The following is a 23,017-nucleotide window of genomic DNA, read 5'->3' on the forward strand; positions in this document are numbered from 1 at the left end:
CCGAGGAAAATAAGATTTGGGGCCCAGATGTAAATGCTTGCATTCCTAGGAATTAAACGACATTAAATAAGACATTGATTCTGTCCTTGCAAGTTAGGCCTGTGCTTAAAGCTGTCCACTGTCCTCATATTTACACATAAACATCAAACCACAAAATAGCTGAAGTTTTCTTGGCACAAGCAATGAGTATTGGTAGTTAAAAGACAGAAATAAAATTAAAGAATTTACACAGGGAGAGAAATCTAAAACATTCCTATTGCATTTTGAATTAAAATGTATAAACCGCTTGCCAATTTTTTTGACATAGAGGGAAGGCCCTCATTTTTATTTCTGTTCCCTTGAATAGAGTCTCTTTTCATTATGTTGTAGAAAGAACATCCACACATTTACTATTTGTTGTTTTTTTAAAAAGTAGTTTGAATATATAACAACACCTGTGAAGCAGTTGAATGTAGGATCCTAGTTTGTTAGGATTTTTTGCTAATCTTTTATAGCTATCTTCTGATGGTACAGCTATCAGCTATCTGTTTAGACAGTGAGTGTCTCACCTTTATCAAGTATTTTCAACATCTGAATTTGCATAAATTGATGATCGTTTTTCTTCTTTCCATCTAAATTTAATTGGGTAATCTAATTAAATTAAATTGCATAATTTCTATGGCATGCAACAACTCATGAAAACAGGCTTAGGAACAACCATACTGACTCCTTATTGAGTCTTCAACTCACCTGATTGGAGCAAAAAGACCCTGAACAGTGAATATTTTAGTCTTGGGGGCCATATGGTCTCTGGTGCGGATAATCAGTTCTGCCATCATAAGGTGAAATCAGCCACAGACAGGGTGTAGACTAGTGGGTGAGACTGTGTCCTGATGAAACTTTGTGCAAACAAGCTGAGAGCCAGAGCTTGCTGACTCTTGTCCTGGATTCCTAGTGTTTACATAGTAGGATCTCTGGAATAATAAGCATCCAACGAGGTGTCTTGGAAGCTCTGTTATTGCTATTTAAAAATACTTCATGTGATCGAATATTTGGCCCAAGTTGACAAAAAACCCACTTTATTTGTTAATGTGTTTGCAGATGTTGTGATGCAGGGAGGGGATGAAATTTTTTTGTTTGCTTTGTGATTATTTTACATTGGTGTAAGTGACAGTGTCTCCGGACAATCTCAAATATCATGCAACATAAGTTTATAGAGATGTTTACAAGTTGTTGTCAATCCAAGTGTGGAACGTGGATTAGAGTGTAAAACCTGATGTCAGTGTCTTCCTACAAAGGAGAAGCAACGACAGGAGATTCAGAAGTCACCAGGACTTCTGAAATACTCATGGTAGAGACACAGGGCTTATAAATAAGCCCACTGGGATAAAAATGGTAACACTGATTACCCCATCTGGTTGACAGTGGCGTGTGTTTTTGGTGACTAAAATGGAAAGGAAGTATTAATTAAGGCAGCTTGGTAAACACAATCCTTCAAAGTCGATTTCATAGAGGAAAAGGGATACTAAACGCCACCACGGATGGTAAAAAGTCGGGGAACCTCTGGATCAGAGGGCGGCAGTAACAAAAGCAGCTGCTGTGTGTCCCCGGTCAGTTCTTTTCTTGTCCTGCGTCCTGTGTGCTGAAGCCCTGCGGGTGCTGTGTCTGTGCAGTGAGGCAGGCTCCCGAGACGCGGGCTGTTTGGGGACAGAGTGCAGAGTTGGATCTGGACCCAGGTCTCATGGACCCCTAAGCCTCTTCCCACTGTGCCTTCCAAGCCCTAATTCCCCCTGAGTCTATGTAATAAGGCCAAAGTGAGCCACAGTCTGCACACCAGCTGTGTGATTCTGCCCTGCCCAGGGCACCTCCCTGCCCCACAGAGAAGCAGCTCCTGGAAAGGAACAAGGTGGATGAGGACTCCTTCCAGACCACGAAGGCGATTCTGCGAGAGATCACTCACCTCCAGAAAAGCCAGCCAAGAAATTTACCGGTGTTCTGTGTTTTGGATCTTTTAGGGGAAAGAAGGTCCTCCTGGCCCCCAAGGCCCGTCTGGATTACCTGGCATCCCAGTAAGTGGCTTTTTATTTTAAATCAAGTTTCTCTACTACAAAAATATGCCAAGAAAATGATATTTCACCATTGTTAAAGCGTGTTTACTGGGGGACTTTTGGGTACAATAGAAAATTAGAAAAAAAAATCACTAAGCAAAGCCAGTCCTAATCTCATTCTTTCTCTATGTATATATTTGTTGTTGTTTACTTATGTAAATAAAATTTTCATCTCTCTCTACACACACACACACACACATAACTCTGATAATGGTTTGTGATAATATAAACATTTTGTATTTTCCGCACTGGTATCAAACGCTCATAAATTTTACATACACTCTACCCAATAAATGTATCAAAATATATATGATTATTCTTTATTGCCTGATAAACTTTATAACTATTTAAAAAAATCTACAATAGAGTATTTTACATGCAAAGCACTTTCCTTACTTGTGTAGGATGGTGCCCAAAAGTCTACTTGTCAGAGTGTAGTAATATCTAAGATTCTTGAAACATACTGCAAAATTGAAGTGAAGTGAAGTGAAAGTCACTTAGTCGCGTCCGACTCTGCGACCCCATGGACTGTAGCCCGCCAGGCTCCTCTGTCCATGAGATTCTCCAGACAAGAATTCTGGAGTGGGTTGCCATTCCTTTCTCCAGGGGATCTTCCCAACCCAGGGATTGAACCCTGGTCTCGCACATTGCAGGCAGATTCTTTATCATCTGAGCCACCCGGGAAGGTTGCTGTTCTGGACTTTTCAGTTTAATATCGGGTTGGCCAAAATGTTCATTTGGGTTTTTCTGCAACATCTTATGGGAAAACTGGAACAAACCTCTTGGCCAACCCAATATATTTCTCGACAGAGTCAGACTCTCCAGTGTGTTAGGAATAAGGCGGGCCCAGGGAGGCCGCCTGCTGCCTTCTCGTTGAGAATGCGTCCTCGTGTGGCTCCAGGCCTGGAGTGTGCCTGCTCCTGGCGCCGCTCCTGGCCACAGGGCCCACCCACTGCCCCCCACCGCGTGTCCTTTTGTTCCGGCTGTGCTGGCCATGCACTGGCTGTCTTTTGGGTTCCTGAACACTCTGCACCCTCTCTTCTCCGGGCCGCAGGGCCTTTGCACATGTGCCTGTGCCCCCGTGAATGCCCTCTTGGCACCTCTGGCACTAGTCGATGCCTGTGATCTTTCCCATCTCATCCCGGGCATCACTCTCCAGAAGTGCCCTCTGCCCCTCAGGCCAGGATAGGCTTAGTCTCTTTCCTTTTTTCTTAAGTGTCTGTCTCAGCAGGTATCACATCTTTATGTCATGGTGTGATCTGTGACCACCTCCCCCATTATTAATTGATTATTCAACACAGTCTAATTAGGCACTTACTAGTTGCTAGATCTGGGGACATAAAACAAGAGCGGCTGGTAGTCACTGGGATATGTTCTGGGCTGTGGATTCTATGACACCAGGCTTTTTTGCTCCCCACACATGCTGAGCACATGGAAAATATTACTGAAATAAATATGTGGGTGAATGAATGGTTTTCGTGGAGCCCTTCCTCCTTGAATGTCTGATAAATGCCCGCATTGGTCAAGGAGGCATTTCCTGGGCATCGCCAGTAGTCCTCACTGTGGCCATGCTACCCCGGAGATTGAGTCCCCTGTCCAGGGTGCCCAGATCTTAAAAGACAGTCTGGGATGTGAAACCCCTGATGGTATAAACTGCAACCATGTGGCCTAGTGTGTCAGAGCAACTAGGGAATGTTTGATTTCATTCCAGCCATTGTAAAGGTAAGGAGAGAAGATCCCAGTTTGAATTTTGTGCCAAACCCTTGTCATCGAAGTCCTAGGGTAACTGAAGAGGAAAGAAATGACCTTAGATGTGGTTCTGTGATTTGGAAGAACTCCTTCTTCCTCCTCTCTTGCCTCCCTTCTTCCCTTCCCGTGCAGAACCCATCTGCTCGTGGTTATCGGCAGGTGGGAGCCGAGATCTGGCCTCCATGGTGCCTCGTGAGTTGAGCCCCGTTTCTTCCTCTCTGTCTCTTCAATTCTGTCCCTGTAAAATCCACTCTCACTCCACGGCCCTTCCTCCCAGCCACTCTACATTACCCTGCCTTCCTCTAACAAATCATCCTTGTCTAGAAAACTCTTTCTCTCCCTTCTGCCTGGGCGATAGGAGTCATAATAATTTCTGTGTGCCTGGTGCTAATCGCAGGGCAGGCTGTGGGCATGTTAACCTGCATAGTCCTTGCCACAGCCCCACTCCTCGGTTCATGCCGAGGTCTCCAGCCTCCAGTCCCGGCCGCTCTCCTTGCTGTGCTGATCTCACCCTGTCCATGGGCTCTCTCTGCTGTGCGTGGGTCTCTTGACCCTCCTCTCTGCCACTCCGTGTAGGGGGAGAAGCAGTTTCTGGAGTTAACTCTTAATTGAGAAAAGGACCAACATGCCTGGCCTCCGGGCCTGCCCAGCTGGCTTACCTGGTATTACCGTGGTTATGCCAGGAGCGGGATCGTTACAGGTTACGGATGCACACGGAGCATTGGCTAGTGGCCCGAATGGTCAGTAAACTTAAATTACCGTCCACAGTGCTTCCCCCTGGAACCCGGGCACTGATGTTGCAGGTGCTGATGAGGGGTGCTGCGTGATTTCCTGCGCACCTGACAGGCGGGAGCAGCTTCACTGCTGGTGTCGTTTGCCGTCGCTGGTTGGCTAAGCATCTCAGGTGGCAGCACTGATTCTGAGCCCCCTCATGACTCTGCCAGGCAGGTTTGTCATCTCTGTTTAGGAGAGGGGCCGCTCAGAGCTGAGAATGTCAGCAGTTCACCCAAGATCATATGCATTGTTGGTGCAAATGAGTTCTAACCTTGCCCGCCATGGCTCTGGTTCCCATGGCCCTGCCGCCTGCTGCTTTCTTTCCCCGGAACCCGCCCAGTCTAGGTAGCCCCGGATTGGAACCTAAGCCTGTGTGACGTATCATTGTCCTGATCTGCAGAGAGTCCTGCAACCTCATAGTCTCTTAGAGAAACATGAGGCTAAGGGTGTCTTGATTGAGAGCAGCGGGTGGGCTGGTAGGGGGTTGGGAGCAGGTGGGAGTCGTAGCTTGATTTCAAGGAAAGAAATGTGACATGTTGGTGGCCTTCCTGCACCCAGACGTGGCCCTGGCTGTCATTCTCAGTGCCCCCTCAAGTCCCAGGAGTTCCTTGAGTCCTTGGGGTTCCTGACCCTCATCAGAGGCCGCATCCTCACCCCCTCGTCGCTGTCGTCAACACAGGAGGCCTGGAGATGAGCCTGTGGTGTCCTAAGTTAGGGAATGTCCAGGAGGGGCTTCTCGCCATCCATAGCAATAAAAAGTGATGCCGGTGCAACGTACTGCTTTTCCGCTCTGCACCAGGTGCTGCTGAACAGAGGATCCAGGTCAGAGTGGTGGTGCTGGGGAGTAGACCTGGAAACCCAGCCAGTCTGTCGGTCGCGTGTGGATGTAGCTGTACACCCGGCAAAAAAAGAAGTCCGTCCTTCCCTCCCTCTGGGTGTCTGCAGCCAGATAACTGGTTTGAATTTCTCTTGCAGGGAGAAGAAGGCAAAGAGGGCAGAGATGGAAAACCAGGGCCCCCCGGAGAGCCGGTAAGGGACTCTTTGGTTTCTTATCACTTACAGGTCAGAGCAGCAGAAACGGCTGCTCTGTGTCCGGAGCTGCCGGGACCCCGGCACAGTGAGAGTTCTCTTCTGTGCACGTCTTCATTTTCTTTCCCCAAGAGCCCAGTAGGGTATTATCGTATTTAATTTTGCTTATTGATAAAATTAAATTATTTTATGCCAAAATTGCAACCGCCCCCAGAAAAAGGAGCTGGCTTTGGGTGCTGGCTCCACTCCATGCAGGCTTGTGATCTGGCGTGAGTCAGAGCCTGCCCCTGGCTTCAGTCTCACTTCAGACAGAACAAGAATAATAGTAGCCACTCGCTGGAGTTGCTGAAGAATCAGATGAGGTGAGAAGCTGGTTAAATGCATCAGGCTTCTTTAACTGTTAATCGATTTAGTGAGTTACTTTTCCCAACTGCCATGGTTTTAACTCCTGGTGAGGTTAGAACTGTGCAGCCTATAGAACCGCTAAGTGGAGTTATGTAAAAATCTCTTCAGTGAGGTTTGTGTTCCAGTTGATTTGTCTGGTCATAACTATTATGATTCATTCTGTGTCTTCTGTGACTCCCCAGAAGCATCTTCGTTATCACTTTTTACACTTCGCCAGATGCTGAAAGCAGAATTCATTGCTGAGAGGAGCAAAGAGAGCCCAGGGTAGCGAGCAGAGTGCAAAGCTCATCTGAGCCACTGAAGGCTGATGCCCAGCAAAGCAGCCCCAGTGGGCAAGGGGCAGGTAGCCAGGCTGAGGACCTGGCCAGGGAGAGAGAAGGACAAATGTCACCACTGTGGCCGACAGCTGATGCGGGGTACGAGTGCTCCATTACATTTTGCCTGGTGTAACCCCCAGAAAATCCCTGTGGGGTGAGGGTATCATTATTGGTACAGATGAGGAAACTGAGGCACAGAGAGGTTAAATAGGCTGGCTGAGGCCACCCAGCTGGTAAAGGAAGCAGTCAGGACCCACACCCTGAAGGCTGACCCCAGCGGTCAGTACCACAGAGCAGGCAGGCAGCTTGTTTGCAGGATGTGGCAATGCAGGAGATATGGGAGAGGGGGGCCGATCCCTGGGTCGGGAAGATGCCCTGGAGGAGGAAATGGCAACCCACTCCAGTATTCTTGCCTGGGAAATCCTATGGACAGAGGAGCCTGGTGGGCTACATTCCCAAGAATAGCAAGAAGTCGGACATGACTGAGTGGCTAAGCACGCATGCTCCACGTACTATCCCGAGAGGGTGTCACTGACAGCACAGGATACCTGTGTGAGGCCCTCGATCTTCATACAGAAAGGTTTGTGCCAGGCACTGGGCGTAGACGGATAGGGGGCCAGGTCTGCTCTGGGTCACTGCTGGCCTAGTCCACCCACGGGAGACAGGGCCGGCTCTGCTGGGAGCAGAGGGTGCTCAGTGACTCCCCTCATTCCCCCTGACAGCAGGCAGTCCAGAGCTCACCAGCAGCTCCTTCTGGGGTCTCAGGGTGGCCGTCCTGACGTTTATCACTGTGAGCTGCTTGGGAGGAAACTGGCAGAGGATGGGTGGCGTCACCTCCTGGGCTCCCTCCAAGCAGACCGGGAGCCCAGGAGGTGGGACAGGGTCAGGCACAGGGAGCAGACCCCAGGAGCAGGCACCGAGTGAGGCAGTGGAGCCAGGAGCGAGAGCCGCTGGCAGCCGGTGAGCGGACGGTCCAGTGGGCACGCCAGGTCCGCTCCCCTGGCGACCGGCTGAGAGCGTGTGAGCAGCACACCTGCCTGCCTGCTCCCACCGCTGCCAAAGGACCGGAGGCCGGGGTATTTATCTCCCCTTCACCTGCTTGAAGGGAGTATAGCTCCAGGGGGCCTGGACTCCCGTGCTCTTGGGCCTTCTGCACCCTCAGGGTCTGAGCGCTGCCCTGTCCCTGAGCAGAGGCTGATGGACAGAGTGACAGGAGCCCCTCCAGGGGAGCCCAGGGCGGGGGCCCAGAAACTGCAGCGTTGACTGCGGGTGGCGGCTGGTTGCTTTCCACTTTGACCTGGTCCTTTAAATTCCTGTGTGCTGGGGACATGGAGGAACACAGTGGAGAGACGGATGGTGGACGCATGGATAGATACACAGACGGGTAGACAGGCAGCTGTTAAGAGTTGCCGTTGCATTATTTTTAATAGGAGACATTTGCGCATGCATTATAGCGTAGGATGAAGTTCGGAGACTCTGGAGCCAAATTACCTGCATTGTAACCCCAGCTGTTTGACCCTGAGCAGGTCCCTTGACGTCTCCGTGCCTTGGGGTGTTGCCTGGTGGGGAACAGAAGTGTCTCCTTCATGGGTTACAGGGAGGACTCATTGACGCCACTGTGTGAAGCACCGGCTGTGCTGGTGCATAGAACACCCTCAGCAGGGCTGGCGGTCGCCCTTTTCCTGCTACAGCTTCAGCCAGTGCTGGGCGTCCCACTTGCCTGTGGGGCTGGGGCCAGGCTAGGCCCATATCCCCTCCATCAAAGGCCCTGTGGAGCAGAGATGGTCCTGAGTGTACAGCTGACAAACAGATCCAGGGGAGGGGGTGACCCCCAAGACCACACGGCTAGACTTTGAGGAGCTGGGACAGAGAAGAAACCGACTTAGAAATCGGAGCTTGGTGCCCGTCCTCCTTCTCCCCATAATTCTCACTCTAAATCCACGGATGTTCTTGTGCCTCTCCTGTGCCCCCTCTTGGACCCCATCTGACCCTCAAGGTTGATAAGCTGTGGGGGTGGGTGTGCCCTCCTGTGCCCTGCCCGTCTCCCCATTAACCCCCGTGGCCTTTCACCCACTTGCCCTGCTCCCCCAACCCTCCCCTCCCCTCACCACTTTTATCTGGACTTCAGCACCCACGAGCCTGTGTTTATTGCTTGTTCTATCCAGGGCTGTACAAGACTGCTGGTAGGGAAGACTCTTGAACCGAGTGTCCCAGTTACTTGCGTCGAGTTAGGAGGAGATGGGATGGGGCCAGGATGAGTCAGTTGCAGGCCCGCCTGTCACTGGCACTGCGGCTGGCGTGAGGAGAGCATCCTTGCGGTGTCACTGGGATTCATTCTGGCTCTGCTGTTTATTAACTCAGTGACGCTGTAACTTTGAGCCTCAGTGTCCCCTTCTGTAAGATGCAGTTGTTAGTAGCTGCCTTGCGGTGGTTTTGTGAGTGGCATAAAGCTACTTCTGGCTTGGGTGTCTACCTAATTTCTCATCCACCCAGAACAATCCAGAGAATTAAATAGGGGCAACCATGAATGGGCGTCTCAGAGATGAACCTTGTGTAACCAGCACCGTCCCAGGAAAACCAAGAGTCTAATAGGCTGGACTACACAGTGCTGTTCTGTATGGACTGACATGCACCACGGTGCCGGAGGGTAGGGCTGGCAGGTGCAGAGACTGGCTGGTAGAAATATGATGTGAAGCCTGGGCAACCAAGAATAGGAAGATCCTGAAAATACTGTCCTCAGATTTTTCTTTTCTTCTTTATCCTCAGGGCAAAACAGGAGAGCCGGGTCTGCCAGGACCAGAGGGTGTCCGCGGTCCCCCTGTAAGTGCTGAGTGTGTGTGTGTGTGAGTGTGTGTGTGTGTGTGTGAGTGTGTGTGTGTGTGTGTGAGAGTGTGTGTGTGTGTGTGTAAGTGTGTTGTCCACATAGAATAAAGCCACCAGCCAGTTGCCTGTGACACTGTGGGTCGGTTTCTTTGGGTTCTTTGAGACCGCCCAGCCGTGGACTCCAGAAGTGCCTTCCTTCCAAGACATTGGTACTTACACGCAGTAAATCCAGTTGCTTCCTGTGCCATTGCGATAAAATTTATTTCCCCTCTTGCAGCCATTGTCACAGTGTTGGTACTCTAAGTTTCCTTTGTTCTTATCCTATTTATTATATTTTTAATAGGCTTTCTCTGGATGACAAACCCTAAAAATGAGTCTTAATTTTCATTCTGAAACCTTTCCACAGCTAAAGTATTTTTTCTCCAATTAGAAGTGTAACACATTTTCACTGCCTAACGATAACAAATGATGATGGTCATAAAAAGAATAAGAAAATTAATGTTATAGAGAAGAAAATTGAGTTAACATAATTCTACAACATGGAAGTAACGCTCTGTTAATCTTCTAGTATGAGTTTTAGTCTTCTATGTATGAAATCCAACATTTATATATCTACGTCTATATCAGTTATATATTTAAATCTAGATCTAGCTGTTGAGCTATTTATTATACACATAAACAAAGATACCTTTTCTCCAAAAATGAACTCTATGTATTTTAGAGTTCTTGGGTTGTTTCTTTCTTTCTTTCTTCTTTTTTTTTTTTTTGCTAAATGCTTTACTTGTTTATAATTTCAAAGTTGTTTACCCAGTTCCTTAGATTTTCTTCTGGGAAAATGTGATTTTTAATGAAAATCTTAAAATCCAATTATCTAGATATAATTTTGCCAGATATAAGATTGCCAGAAATCGCCTACTGGCAAGAAGTGGGAGAAGAAAATGCTAGTTCTACTTCCTTAATTTGCTTCTCTGTTAAAAGAAAAAAATCAATAACTCAGCTGGCTAGTATCCAATGAGGAGATAAAACACAAAAAAGTACTTTGCTTTTTCCTAAATCTCCCTGCTTTTCACCTGATTGCACCAGGAGAAGAAACCTAAGACTGCAGAATATCACCTCTTTGGAGGATTAAAACACAGAGTTAGGATGTTTTTTTTTAAGGTTGTTACTGGCTTATTGGTGGAGAAGGAAGTGGCAACCCACTCCAGTATTCTTGCCTGGAGAATCCCATGAACAGAGGAGCCTGCCGGCTGCAGTCCATAGGGTCCCAAAGAGTTGGACACAACTCAGACTAAACTGCCACCGTAGCCACTGGTTTATTGGAGGGAGGGGTTTCTTGGTTTGTTTCTTTGTTTTTTTCAACCAAGAAGATCCATTTGCTGGGAACTGTGTTGGGGCCAGGCCCATCTCTTAACTGAGAGTTGTAAGGAGTCCTGCTTCAGTGCAGGGATAGAGGTTAGAGACCCAGGCAGGTGATGAAAGACCCGCCTCCTCTGGCTGGCACTGTATGAATTAGAGACGTGTAAGCTTTGAGAGAGACAGACCTGGGCTCAGCTTCCGCTCTGCCATTTAATAACTCTGACCTGGGTCAGGGGACCTTTCTGAACCTGTTTCTTCTTCTATGAAATGGGCAGCAGAGCCGCTCCCGCTTCTGCAGGGTGGTTGTGAGTACTAAAGGAATTTCCCCGCCACATGACAGGTACGTTGCGTGTGGCTTCCTTTACTTGGTGCTTTTGTCCATGATTGTTGGGAGGAGAACAACCAGGGTCCCTGGCTCTGAGCATGGCTGGATTTGGGACTCGAGTGTCTTGGAAGAATATCCTGGGACCCAAGGAAAGGGAACTGGCCGTCTTGAACAGTGGAGAGCACTGTTTTCCTCTTTCTCAATCCTGAACAGCAGCCCTGCAGACGTGGGCTCACCCTCACTCGATAGATACAGACACTGAATCCCAAGAAAGAGAAGTAAAGCTCCCAAGGCCCACAGCTAGAGAGTGGGGCACCAGACCAGGTTCATTTTCTGACCTCGCTCCAAAGTCAGCCCTGCTCCGTCACACTGACTAGCATAGAACACCCCTTTCTGCCAATCAGTCCTGCAGAACTCTGCCAGGTGGGTAATTTTTATTATCCTCATTTCTTAGATGGTGATGTTAGGACTCCAGGGGGTCAACTGACTTCTCTGAGGTCACAGGGTTGAATCTGGAGTCAAATCCGAGGGAGTGCGTCTTCCTCTCTCCGGCTCCTCCCGGAGTCTCGAGCTCCCCTTGGTACTGCACCGCCCCACAGCCTGGGGAGTGACCCTCACGGCCTCCCTCTGGAAGCCACCATCCTTGTCCATCGAGTGGGGAGGATAGGACAGAGAACACATTTCCAGGATGACAGCCACAACCACACAACAGTGGGGCCTGCAGGTCAGAGCTCTCATCTAACGGCTGAGCCTGAGGGCTGGTATTCTCCCCAGAAGGGCCTTCACTTGCTCTTGAAAACAGGAGATTAAAGGAGATAAGGGCTTCCCTGGGGGCTCAGACGGTAAAGAGTCTGCCTGCAATGCAGGAGACCCGAGTTCGATCCCCGGGTCGAGAAGATCCCCTGCACATATCCAGCGGGGGCTTGCTGCCTCCTCCTGCTCCCCTCCACCCCCTGGAGTCTGCCTGGTCCTGCGTTACCAGTCTGCTCCCTGGTGGGATAACATCATTCTTTTTCTTCTAGGGCTTCAAGGGACACACAGGCGACTCTGGCCCGCCTGGCCCCCGGGTAAGTGGACATGTCGCCGTCAGGCGGTCCCCATGCACCCGAATCAGCGCTTCTAGCCACAAGGCTCCTGGGCCCTGGAGGGACGGGCAGAGCTGTGTCCCGAGAGAGGACAGTGGCAGCCATTGGAAGCATCATCCCTCCCCGGTTACGTGTTTCTAGACCTTTCTCCCAGGGGCCTCACAGTGATGACCGACCAGTTTACCAGGTCAGCCTGGAGTCAGGTGCGGTCACTGCTGCCGGAGGATGGGGGTGGTTTTCCTGAGGTCCCAGAGCTCGTGTGTGGACACCTTCAGCTTATCCCAGCTGGGAAACCCTGGGTCCTGTCTTCCTGTGCTCCGCCTTGCTCTGTCTCTTCCAAGTGCCCCAAGCAGAGGGATCCCTGGCCGGGGGGCATCCCTTGGTGAGGCCTGCTGCTCTGTGCGGTGAGGAGGAAGCCAGGGTGCAGCGAGGGGCCAGCGGGTCGGCGCGCGGGGAGATGGAACCCCCAGCGGTTTGCCTGATCTGTCAGCTGGTGGTTCCCCACAGCTTAGAGGGCTCACAGCTGGCCTAGAGGGGCACTGCAGACTCCACTTGGGGGCCAGGACCTGGGGTGGGATGCTTTTGCGGGGGCGGTCCTCCTGGTCTTCCTCCTCCCGTGCTCTGAGGCCTGGGGCTGGGACCCTGGTGTTCCGCATTTCTCTCTGTAACACTCCTCCCGTGCTCCGAGGCCTGGGGCTGGGACCCTGGTGTTCCGCATTTCTCTCTGTAACAGCAGCTGTTGTGTTTCTGCTTTTCCTAGGGAGAGCCCGGCGCCACGGGGCCCCCTGGCCGGGAGGGGTCACCAGGGAAAGACGTGAGTGCGGCTGTCCAGTGGGTCCTGGCTGGGCCTATGGGTGGAGGGGTGTTGATAGTTTAGACAAGGACCAGGAGACACTTAGAACTTGGGCAGGGGAGCGGGTACCACGATGGAGGGAGTCACAGGTGGATTGTGAGACTCTCTGGGCGATGTCCTGCCTGCTGGCACTGAGGGCCGCCTGAGCCCTCCCCACAGGGCCGTCCGACGTGTGTGGACATGGCTCGGCCTCCTGGACGTGAGTGTCTGGTCAGGAGCACTGGCTTGCAGTCCTGAGGTCCCAGGTGGCCCCGTGCCCAGCCCCTGGCACCCTTCAGGACCTGGCTTTAAGCCCTGGTGATGTGTGCCCCCCACCCTGGCTCTTGGTGTACATTGTCATCTCGGCTGATCTGTGGTCATGAGACGCTGGAGTTGGAAAGGATCTAGCTCTTCTTGTGCTTTTCCTTAGCAGTGGGATCCATTCCATAAACCCACCTGTCTGGTACACGGGGGCCCTGCAGGCAGATCAAAGCAGGGCAGCTGCATTGACTGGAGTGAGGCCTCTCCCCTGCCCTGTCCCCCAAGGGTGCTTCTCGGTGTTGAAAGGCAGGTTGAGAATCCTGAGCTCCCTGACCCCTCTCGCTCCAGTTTATAGCGGAGGGTGTGAGAGAAGCCCCTGGGCAGGGGGTGGAGGGTTCAGGTCGCCCAGCAGTTCAGGGTGCAGTGGGGACAGGCTCCGGAGGCCTGCTCGTGGTACAAGTGCCTGCCTCCCTGCTGCTCAGCTCTCTCTTTTCATGTAAAACTCCCATTTTTTTAGGGTGTTGTACAGTTTAATTTGTGTAGGAGTATGGCCAAGCTTCTGTCTTTTTCATTTATAATATGAGGAGATTTATACCCCGGTTAGGAGGCTGCTGGGAAGACCGTGTGGGAGGCAGTGGTGAGTCCCCGCTGCTCAGCACCCTGGAAGTTTCTGTAGACCTTCCAATGGCATTTTTCTTACTGTGGAGACTGAGGCAGGAGTGGCCACAGGTGACTGACCAGCGACTCAGAGATGGGACGCCAAGGAAAGTTCTTTTCCCTGTCACGTCCCTTAGCTCCAGGTAGAGCCCCCGAGATCCCCATGTGTCTGGGTGGGCCATGTCTATCCAAGTAAATTAAGTCAGCAAGTGTACAAATGAGGACTTACCTGCAGGAAGTGAGCTGTGCCCGGGGAACAGCTGGTGATTGGTGATGAGACACGTTGGGCCCCATTTGTTGGGTCTCTAGGGCACCGGGGGGAAGTCTGCTTCCACCATGTTCATGCAGCGACTCTGGGGTGAAGTGACCTCTCTCTGTTCCAGGGTGACACCGGACCTACAGGGCCACAGGGTCCCCAAGGACTGAGGGGCCTACCGGTGAGTTTTGCCTTGAGGGCGATCTGCTCCGTGCTTTGTCAGGCCTGTTACCATGGTGATATTTGGTTGGTTCATCCTGGTACAGCCCTGTGTGTCATTAAAAAATGACAAAATGTCTTTGTTGTTGTTGTTCAGTCGTGCCCAACTCTTTGCGACCCCATGAACTGCAGCACGCCAGGCTTCCCTGTCCTTCACTTTCTACTGGAGTTTGCTCAAACTCATGTCCATTAAGTGGGTGATGCCATCCAACCATCTCATTTCAAAACGTCTTGAAGTGAAGTGAAGTGCAAATCGCTCAGTCATGTCCGACTCTTTGTGACCACATGGACTGTATGGAATTCTCCATACAGAATACTGGAGTGGGTCGCCTTTCCCTTCTGCAGGGAATCTTCCCAACCCAGGGATCAAACCCAGGTCTCCCGCATTGCAGGTGGATTCTTTACTAACTGAGCTATGAGGGAAGCCCTCAAAATGTCTTAGCAGTTGGTAAATAGCCGCTGCCCTAAGCCCACCCTTGTGGCCCAGCACACACTCCCCAGGCTCTTGTCTGGGACCACCTACCCACAATTCAGATACTAAAAAAGGGCCACTTGGCATGGCTGGGGCACTATAACAGCCCCCAACCCTGAATCATGAGCCAACTTTAGGAATCCTGGGGTTTGAGTGTGCTCTGTATTCATTCACTAGGGCTGTCATAGCAAAAGGACCGAAAACACAGTGGCTTAAGCAACAGAAATGTATTGTCCCTCAGTTATGGAGGCTAGAAATCTAAGACATTCATCATCTCAGTGTTCTGTGGCCTAGGAGTCCAAGGTCAAGGTCCCAGTAGAGTTGGTTCCTTCCAAGGCTGCGAGGGAGAGCCTTGAATGGCTCTCTGAACCTCTGGTGGTTTGCAAGCAGCCTCTGACATTCCTTGGCTTCTAGAAACATCACTCTAGCCTCCACCTCCATCTTCACATGGTTTTCTCCCTGTGACATTTCTCTGGTCCAAATATCCCCTTTTTATGAAGACACCAGTCATACTGGATTAGGGGCCCACCCCATTCCTGTGTGACCTCACCTTAATGAATTACATATGCAGTGACCATATTTCCAAATCAGGCCAAAGTCTGACACCCCTGGGATTAGGACTTCAGCCTATGGATTGGCAGCAGGAGGGACTATGAGTTTTGGGCACAAAATGCCCATCAAGTTAGAGCATGTTACGGTTATGAGTCTGTCCTGGAATCTGGAATGTGGGGACCTTCCATCCAGTGGCCACATGATGCTGCACCTGCCATGTTATCTGATCTCTCTATCCACGCAGTCAGCGGTGCCCCTCACAGAGAAGGAGGAGGGCATAAAGGCAGGAACATGCATCCCCAGCTGAGACCAGGCCTCCAGGGATGTGAGCACTTTTGTTTGTTCCTTAAGTCAGCATCTGAGTGGGAGGATGAATGGATAAGTCAGCAAATGTGGTCCCGAAGATTTACCATGCCTGTGCTCCAGGCAGCAGTCACCAGCCCAGGATTTTTCATGCACGTGAACTCATTTAAGTATTTATCATTTATTATGAGTTAAATATCCCAAGCTCCATGCTGTAACCCCCCCAGGCTCCTCTATTAATGGGATTCTCCAGGCAAGAATCCTGGAGTGGGTAGACTTTCCCTTCTCCAGGGGATCTTCCCAGCCCAGGGATCGAACATAGGTCTCCTGCACTGCAGGCAGAGTCTTTACCATCTGAGCCACCAGGGAAGCCCCATAGGGTTGATAAGCAGCCTCTAAGGAAGCACGTGGAGCCATGCTGGTCCAAGTCACGGCTCTGTGTGAGACCAGCCCTCCGCGTCCAGCAGTCTCTGTCCCTGCGTCCTGCCCTGTGACCTGTGCCCTGTGCCCTGTGCCATGGCAGAACGTCCCAGCAGAACCCTCACTGCTGTTTCTTCCATCAGGGTAAGAGTGGATCGCCTGGATCACCGGGAGAGCCTGGCACCCCAGGAAGCCCTGTGAGTACTGTCCCTCGGCTGTGATGCAATCAGGGAAAGCTTTGGAAGGGTGTGTGGCTTACATCAGCCTGTCTGGTCTCTGTTCCCAGAAGCCTCAGTGGGGAAACATGGTATTTGGATGGTAGGAATAGGCTGGAGGCAAGAGGATCCAGGAAGGACCTCTTTCATGTGATTACGTGCTTAACTCTGTGGTCTACAACCATAGGCATCCAATAGGGAAAAAAAACTATTAAAGAATTTTTAAAATGTGTATTAAGAGTGCAAGTTAGTTGTTTGATGCCTTTAGAGAATGGAAGGACAGGGTCAGGCCCACAACCCTTAACATATGAGAGAGGGTAGGCATCATGCATCGTGGGGCTGAATGTAACCCAGAGTTGGCTGAAGAGGATCCTGCTGCTGGTTGGGAGGTGGGAAAAGGGGAGAACAAGAAGGACCAATGGGCGGGGAGTAGAAAGAGCGGGCCTTGAGCAGTGTCCTCATCCCTGGATAGTGGATTCAGGATTTAGGGTTCAGGTCTGGTAGATGGCGAGACGTGGTGGAGAAGACAGGCCTTTGATGAAGCCTAGGGTTGGATAAGTCAACGCCTGTCCACTCGTCTTCTCCCACCCCAGCCTTACAGTAGATTTATTAGCTAAAATTGGCAATCCTCTTGAGATGGCCGTCCTCATAGTTTGGTACTCAAGCAGTAACTGCACGGAGCAATGGGCAGACCCATCTGGCTGGCTAACTGTTGTCACTGTGGAAATCAGGATGAGCAGTGCATCCTGGTTTGCCAGGAACCCTCCTGGTGGTAGCTCTGCAAATCCTGCCTCCTGGGAGAGCCATCATTCCCAAGCAGACCAGGCACCTGGGTGCCTGGTAGAGCCCCATCTTCCTGTTGGACCAGGGACAGCCGTGTAGGAACCATCACAGAGTCTTGTCAGCTATGCTGAGACATCTCAGACAGGAAGGATTGTGTCACGAGGCTGATCCACCTCAGCGCAGAGCTGGCTGCAGACGGGCTGACCCACATTTGGTGGCTTCCCAGAAAGGTTGAAGCTGAAAGATTCCCACACACTTTGCCCCCCAAAGTGAGCCAAACCGTGAGAATCGCTGACCGATTGGGAAGAGGAACTCTGCCTCTCTGGGGAGGTCACTTAGAGGGGCCCCACACATGTCAAGTGTGGTGGCTTAGTAACTGAGTTTTGTCTGGCTCTTAGGACCCCATGGACTGTAGCCCACCAGGCTCCTCTCTCCATGGGATTTTTTCCCAGGCAAAAATACTGAAGGGGGTTGCCATTTCCTTCTCCAGAGGATCTTCCCGACCCAGGGATCGAACCTGCACCTCCTGCTTGGCAGTCAGATTCTTTACTGACGAAGCCACCAGGGAAGCCCGTCCCCATCAAGGGGTTTTGTTACATGTTTGTCCCTTTGTGTTTCTGTTGCTCTGAATGGGAAGGCCGTTGACTATTCACAGGAAATTCTCCTGTCCCCCACCCATGGGTGGGATTCTCAGCACAGCTTCTCTCCCTAACCCAACCCTTTCATTCCAGGAAAAGGGTTGTCTTTTCTTTTGTTCACATGCCAGGCCTGCAGAGTACAGAGGGGCTACGAGATTTCTGAACCTTCTTGAGTTGGCCCTTGACCTTGAAGAGTGACTGCCCCGTTTTCCCTCCGCAGGGCCAGAAGGGAACCAAAGGAGAAAACGGCAGCCCAGGGCTCCCGGGCTTCCTGGGTCCCCGGGGGCCTCAGGTGAGCAGGGACCCTGTCAGGGTCTCCTTGGCGGGACCCTTGATTGCTGTTGCTCGAGACGACTCGGGCCAAAGTGTCTGTTTTAAAGGCACTCGTGTTGCATGCAACATGCTGATGCAGCCGTGCAGCTAAAGGATACTTGTTTTGTGTTGTAGGGGGAGCCAGGCGAGAAAGGAGTCCCAGGCAAGGAGGTGAGTGCCGCAGCCCTGTTCCCCTGGGGCCTGTTCCTGCGGGAGACACGGGGCCGCGTCATCAGCGGGTGGCGCGTGCTGTCGGCTGGTGGTGTGCTGCGTGCTCTGCCGCGTGGTGTCTGCAGGTGGCCCTCGGCGTACCAGGGCACCCGCACTTGCTTCTGCATTCTGCCATCACTGTCCTGAGATCCTAGTGCCTTCTTTTTATTTTATTTTTTAATATTTGTTTATCTGGCTGACCTAGTCTTAGTTACAGCACATGGGGTCTTCGCTTCGTAGCTGCAGCATGTGGCATCCAGTTCCCTGACCAGGGATCAAACCCAAGACCCCAGCATTGGGAGCTCAGCGTCTTATCCACTAGACCCCCAGGGAGGTCCCCCTGGTGCTTAGTCAACAAAGGTCCGTGTTTTCACTCTGCGTGGGAGCCGGTCCCGGGGTCCCATCTTGATACATCTCTCACTTATCGGTCTGCACCCAGCCCATCAGCAAGTCCTGTTTATTAACAAGACGTGTCCGTTCGGACTCCCAAGTACCTCTCAGCTCTGTCCAGCTGTCTCCATCTCTCCCACTAAGAGACCTGCCTGAGACCATCGTCATCTCTCCCCTGGGCATTTGCAGGGACCTCCTAACTGACTTCTCACATCCAGCCTTGCCCCCCCATGGTCCTTCCCCACCCAGCAGCATGATGTCAGTTTCCAGCTCAAGCCTCAGCTCTGTCCTCCCCTGGCTCCGTCAGCAGAGATGCTCCGGCCCTGGTCAGGATGAGCAGGGGCAGGGGTGGGAAGGGGTTGGGGAGACAGGTAAGGGCTTTAGGAAAAGACCGCTCGGCACATGTGAAGCATTGGGGAGAAAATGTGGCATGTTTCAGGAACTGCCAGGCGAAGGTGATGGGTACATAAGAGAGGGGGTTATGACCAGGCAAGAGCGGGACTCTTGGAGGAGCCCCTGTCCTCCGCAGGCAGCAAGGACTAAGAAGGACAGAGATGCCCCTGGTGAAGTGACTGCTCTCCTTTGCTTTCATTGCAGGGGGCACCTGGGAAGCCAGGAGAGCCAGGACTCAGAGGAGAAAGGGTGAGTGGGACACGTGGTCACGTGCAGGCGACCTTCCTGAGGGCAAGGGGCCTGTGTCCAGGGCTTTGGGAAGCTGCCCACCCAGGGGAGCAGCTTGTGGGGGCTTCCCTGTTCTCTTTCCCCCCGCAACAGTCATGAGCCCACAGCAGGAGGTTTTTCCTGTTGTTGGGGTTTTGTTGTGGTTTTCATGGTTGTTATTTTAAGGAGTAAAATCATTGCAATTACACATTCAGAGGCAAGCATGCCCAGACTTTGACAAATCTCCCCGTCTCCTCCCCGTGCGCGGAAGCCTGTGCATGACATGCTTGGAGCCCGAAGTGCTGGTTTGCCAAGAACCAGCTCTGTCCCTGGAGGTGACAAGGGAACAGATTTTCCCATAATGAATCGTCTTGGCGCTGTGCTCAGAAAGCTTTTCTTTACATTGCATTCCTCAAAAAAAAAAAAAAAAAAAACCAGGGTAAAAAATCAATTCTGTTTTGGAAGAAACACTGGTGGGGGGAGGGGGCGTTCTCTCACCCATAACAACCGCTGTTCCCTCCAGAGAAATTAAACAGTCCTCCATGTGGCTGGCCATCACAGGGTCGCACTGCTGCCCGACACGGAAGGCACTGCCATCCCATACCCGCCCTGGGTTTTTTTCCGTGGTCCCACAGAGTTTATCTCTGCTTTCCTTGCAAGTTGGACGGGTGTGGACTGGTTTCCTCTGCAGACTAGAGAGAAATGGAAGCTGAGAGGTTGGGGATTCTCACCCCACCTGGATCTCTCGCCCTCCTCCTTCCCAGCGACTGTGATTCTCGTGGTTGTTGGTCCCTGAGGATGGACCCAGGGGCTGGGGCTGTGGCTGTGAAGACAGTGAGGGTCCTGCCAGCCAGGAGCTGGCCGGAGCTGCCACATGCTGGAGTTTTGGTTGGGAGCCGGGGAATTCAGACCATGAACCTTCTCTAATACTTAATCAATAGAAGCTTCTCTAATACCCAGTCAATAAAGGAAGTTGCCTCCCCCCATTAAGTGGTTTCGTGGAAGGTTGCCAGACAGCGGTCAGGCTCCTCACGCTTTCCGCTCTGGAACATTTGAAATATGGGACAGGTCCTCTCACCGCAGAGGGATGTAGAGATGTGGAATAAATAGGAAACGCTGTACCACAGGCCTTGGCACTGAGATGCATGAAAGGGACCCTCCCAGACCCCCACACTGGAGACCACCCACAGATGACAACGTCCCCATAAAACCCATCACGTGGGAGAAATTTAGGAGACCCTCCTCAAATCTGGCTGCATTCATGTTTTAACTCACTCTTCTTACTGTTTCTGTTGAAAAGTGATACAGTTAAACAATATAAATTGAAAAAAAAACAAGTGAATGCAGTGGAGACTAGGTGCCCATCCAGCACGCTTTTCTTGGGTCTGTCTCTGTACACTTGCTTGTATCTTTCTGGAACCCATGTCCTTAGAACCAGGTGGGTGTGCACGTGTAAATATGCATATACCTTTTATGTAAACCCCCCGAAACCTATCAGACTTTTTCCACCACTCTTTATGCTTTTCCATATAAGCATGTATATGGCAGATGGTTTCATCACTGCACTGGCCTTCTCTGCTGGGAGGAGATGAGACTGGGATCTGAAAGTCCGCACCTCATCCCCGGCAGACCTGCGTGACGTGGGGGCACAGCTTTGTCCCTCTGGGCCCCGAGTCCTGTCTGCACCAGCGCAGCGTCACGGGCCTTGCAGGACTGAGATCTCCTCTCCCGCACTGAGGACCCGGGACCGGGGGTCCCTGCTGCAGCCTGGGGCACGTCTGGCCTGGGGGTGCCTTCTAGCCTTTGCTCACTAACGCTCTTCTTGCCTCCTCTAGGGAGATCCTGGCATCAAAGGTGACAAAGGCCCTCCCGGTGGAAAGGGCCAGCCCGGTGATCCTGGGACCCCAGGCCACAAGGGTCACACAGGCCTCATGGGCCCCCAGGGGCCGCCTGGGGAGAGCGGGCCGGCCGGTCCCCCGGGGCCTCCGGGCCAGCCAGGATTTCCAGGGCCAAGGGTAAGCGTGCAGGCGATGCCTCAAACCTGGGGCTCCTTAGGGTCTCAGGGGAAGCCAGAGAGGTGTGTGGGCTCCAGAGGGGCCAGGTTGCAGGTACTGGTGACCTGTGTGAGCCAGGGCTGACCCCTGCTTGTCCTCTCTGAGCCTGCCCTCCCGTCCCTCCCAAAAGGGACGAGGATGCCTCTCTCCCGACAGGCTGGCTGTGATGGTTAAGTGAAATGACACACGTGGCTTACCAAGGGCTTGGGGATAGAGCCCCTCTGTCCCCGTGGTCCAGGCTTCACTCCTGGGCAGTGATGCTGGTTGCCCAGGACCCTGTGCAGCAGGCAGTCGAGAAGATGCAGAAGCTCCCAGTGACCCGAGCTTCCCCACGGGGACGGCTCCTTCCCCGTTCATCCGATGCCCGGCTCTAGTCTCCCTCCTGTCTGCTGTCTGGGGTGTTTGGTCTTCCCTCTGGGTCTAGCTTTTCCCAAGTGCAAAAGGAAAGGCTTGTTGAGAGCAGTTTGTTTTTCCTCTGAACACAGTGTTTCTTGTGACCGAGCTCTTAACTTGACACAGTCTTGCAACACAGGGACATGCTGGCTGTAGTGTGTCAGGGAGGGCTTGGTGGGCCGGTCCCTGGGTTGCAGGTCCATGTGATCTCCCCACCCCCGCTCTGCCTGCGTGGTCCTCGGGGGCCCCTCCTGTAGCCCAGAGCACAGGCCCGGGTCCCATGCCCTGCCTGTTCTGAGGCTCTGGCCCTGTCCCCACAGGGCTCTGTGGTCAGCCTGGATTTCACCCCCTGGAGAGGCCAGGCAGCCAGGTCCTGTCCCTCAGCCAGGTGTGGGTGCTGGTGGACTCAGTGGGTTTCCAGAGTGCCCCCACCCACCGAGTCTTTGCCGGGTGTCCTGCTGCTCTGGGTAGTAATGGGAATTCTGGGAGTAAGATAAAAGGTCATTGGCCAGAAAGGAAAAAAGGGAAATAAGACTGTAAGCCCAATGCTGGGGCTGCAGCAATGAGCACAGTAAACACCCCAACCCTTGGGAGTGGACACCTCCCTGAAGGGCTCTGACGACCAGGGAGGAGCCCGACATGGCGTGAGGTCTGCTCTCATGGATCACTCTAAGAGCCGCATGTAGCAGTGGGGGCCTGGAGGCAGGGCTCTGCTCCGCTGACCGCTCATCGTTTGTGTGAGCAGACACCCTGTGGGGCCAGCGGGGCAGGCCAGACACCAGAGCCACCACGTGGCCAGTGGGAGGAAAGCAAGCCCGAGGTAGCGCTGGGGCAGCCTGCGAGCTAGCCCTGCAGGTGGGGGGACTTCAGCCTGGAGAGACTCAGAGCCAGGCCTCCCAGGTCCAGGGCTGGGGAGGGGGTTTGTGCAGGAGGGAGAGGGAGCAGGGGCTTCAGGGAGAAAGGCATCCAGGTCACCATGCAAGATGCAATGATGCTGCCTGCGTGGCGGGGAGTGGGGAGATGGTTCTAGGTGTTAAAGGGATTGGACTAGGGAGCTGTGGTCTGCGTGGCTGTGGCCGTCTTGGTTTCCTGAGCGCTCTGGGTCTCGGGAGTAATTCCACCTTCCCTCCCTCCTCCCAGGGCGAGTCTCCATCCATGGACATCCTGCGGCGGCTCATCCAAGAGGAACTGGAGAAACAGCTGGAAAGTGAGTCGCTGGCTTTTTCACAGCATTGGGTCCTAGATGCTCTGTAAGCCTGGGCGGTAGTCCGTTCACTTCTCCTTTGGGACCTCTGCAGCCTGGCTTGGTAAAGGCAGCCTCAGGGCGGCTCCTGCAGAAGTCAGCCCAGAGGCGCACCTTGTAGGCTCCCTCCAGCCTCTTCTGACACAGATCCCGCTCCAAGGTGCTCTTTGGGGACGCTTGAGCTATGGCTGCTTGAT

At 52.5% G+C, this 23,017-nt stretch overlaps 1 protein-coding gene across 3 annotated transcripts in view; it reads left to right on the top strand.

Annotated features, from left to right (window-relative positions):
- COL22A1 (collagen type XXII alpha 1 chain) overlaps positions 1-23,017 on the top strand; it is a 225,838-nt gene that overhangs the window by 196,638 nt on the left and 6,183 nt on the right. For all 3 annotated transcript variants that reach the window (XM_061438524.1, XM_061438526.1, XM_061438525.1), the window contains 12 exons: positions 1,995-2,048; positions 5,586-5,639; positions 9,128-9,181; positions 11,888-11,932; positions 12,711-12,764; positions 14,084-14,137; positions 16,066-16,119; positions 17,779-17,850; positions 18,006-18,041; positions 19,068-19,112; positions 20,966-21,145; positions 22,718-22,784. In XM_061438524.1, coding sequence (XP_061294508.1) covers positions 1,995-2,048; positions 5,586-5,639; positions 9,128-9,181; positions 11,888-11,932; positions 12,711-12,764; positions 14,084-14,137; positions 16,066-16,119; positions 17,779-17,850; positions 18,006-18,041; positions 19,068-19,112; positions 20,966-21,145; positions 22,718-22,784 — 769 coding nt within the window. The remainder of the gene's footprint in view (positions 1-1,994; positions 2,049-5,585; positions 5,640-9,127; positions 9,182-11,887; positions 11,933-12,710; positions 12,765-14,083; positions 14,138-16,065; positions 16,120-17,778; positions 17,851-18,005; positions 18,042-19,067; positions 19,113-20,965; positions 21,146-22,717; positions 22,785-23,017) is intronic.

Source organism: Bos javanicus, chromosome 14, assembly GCF_032452875.1.
Source record: "Bos javanicus breed banteng chromosome 14, ARS-OSU_banteng_1.0, whole genome shotgun sequence".
Lineage (NCBI taxonomy): Eukaryota > Metazoa > Chordata > Mammalia > Artiodactyla > Bovidae > Bos > Bos javanicus.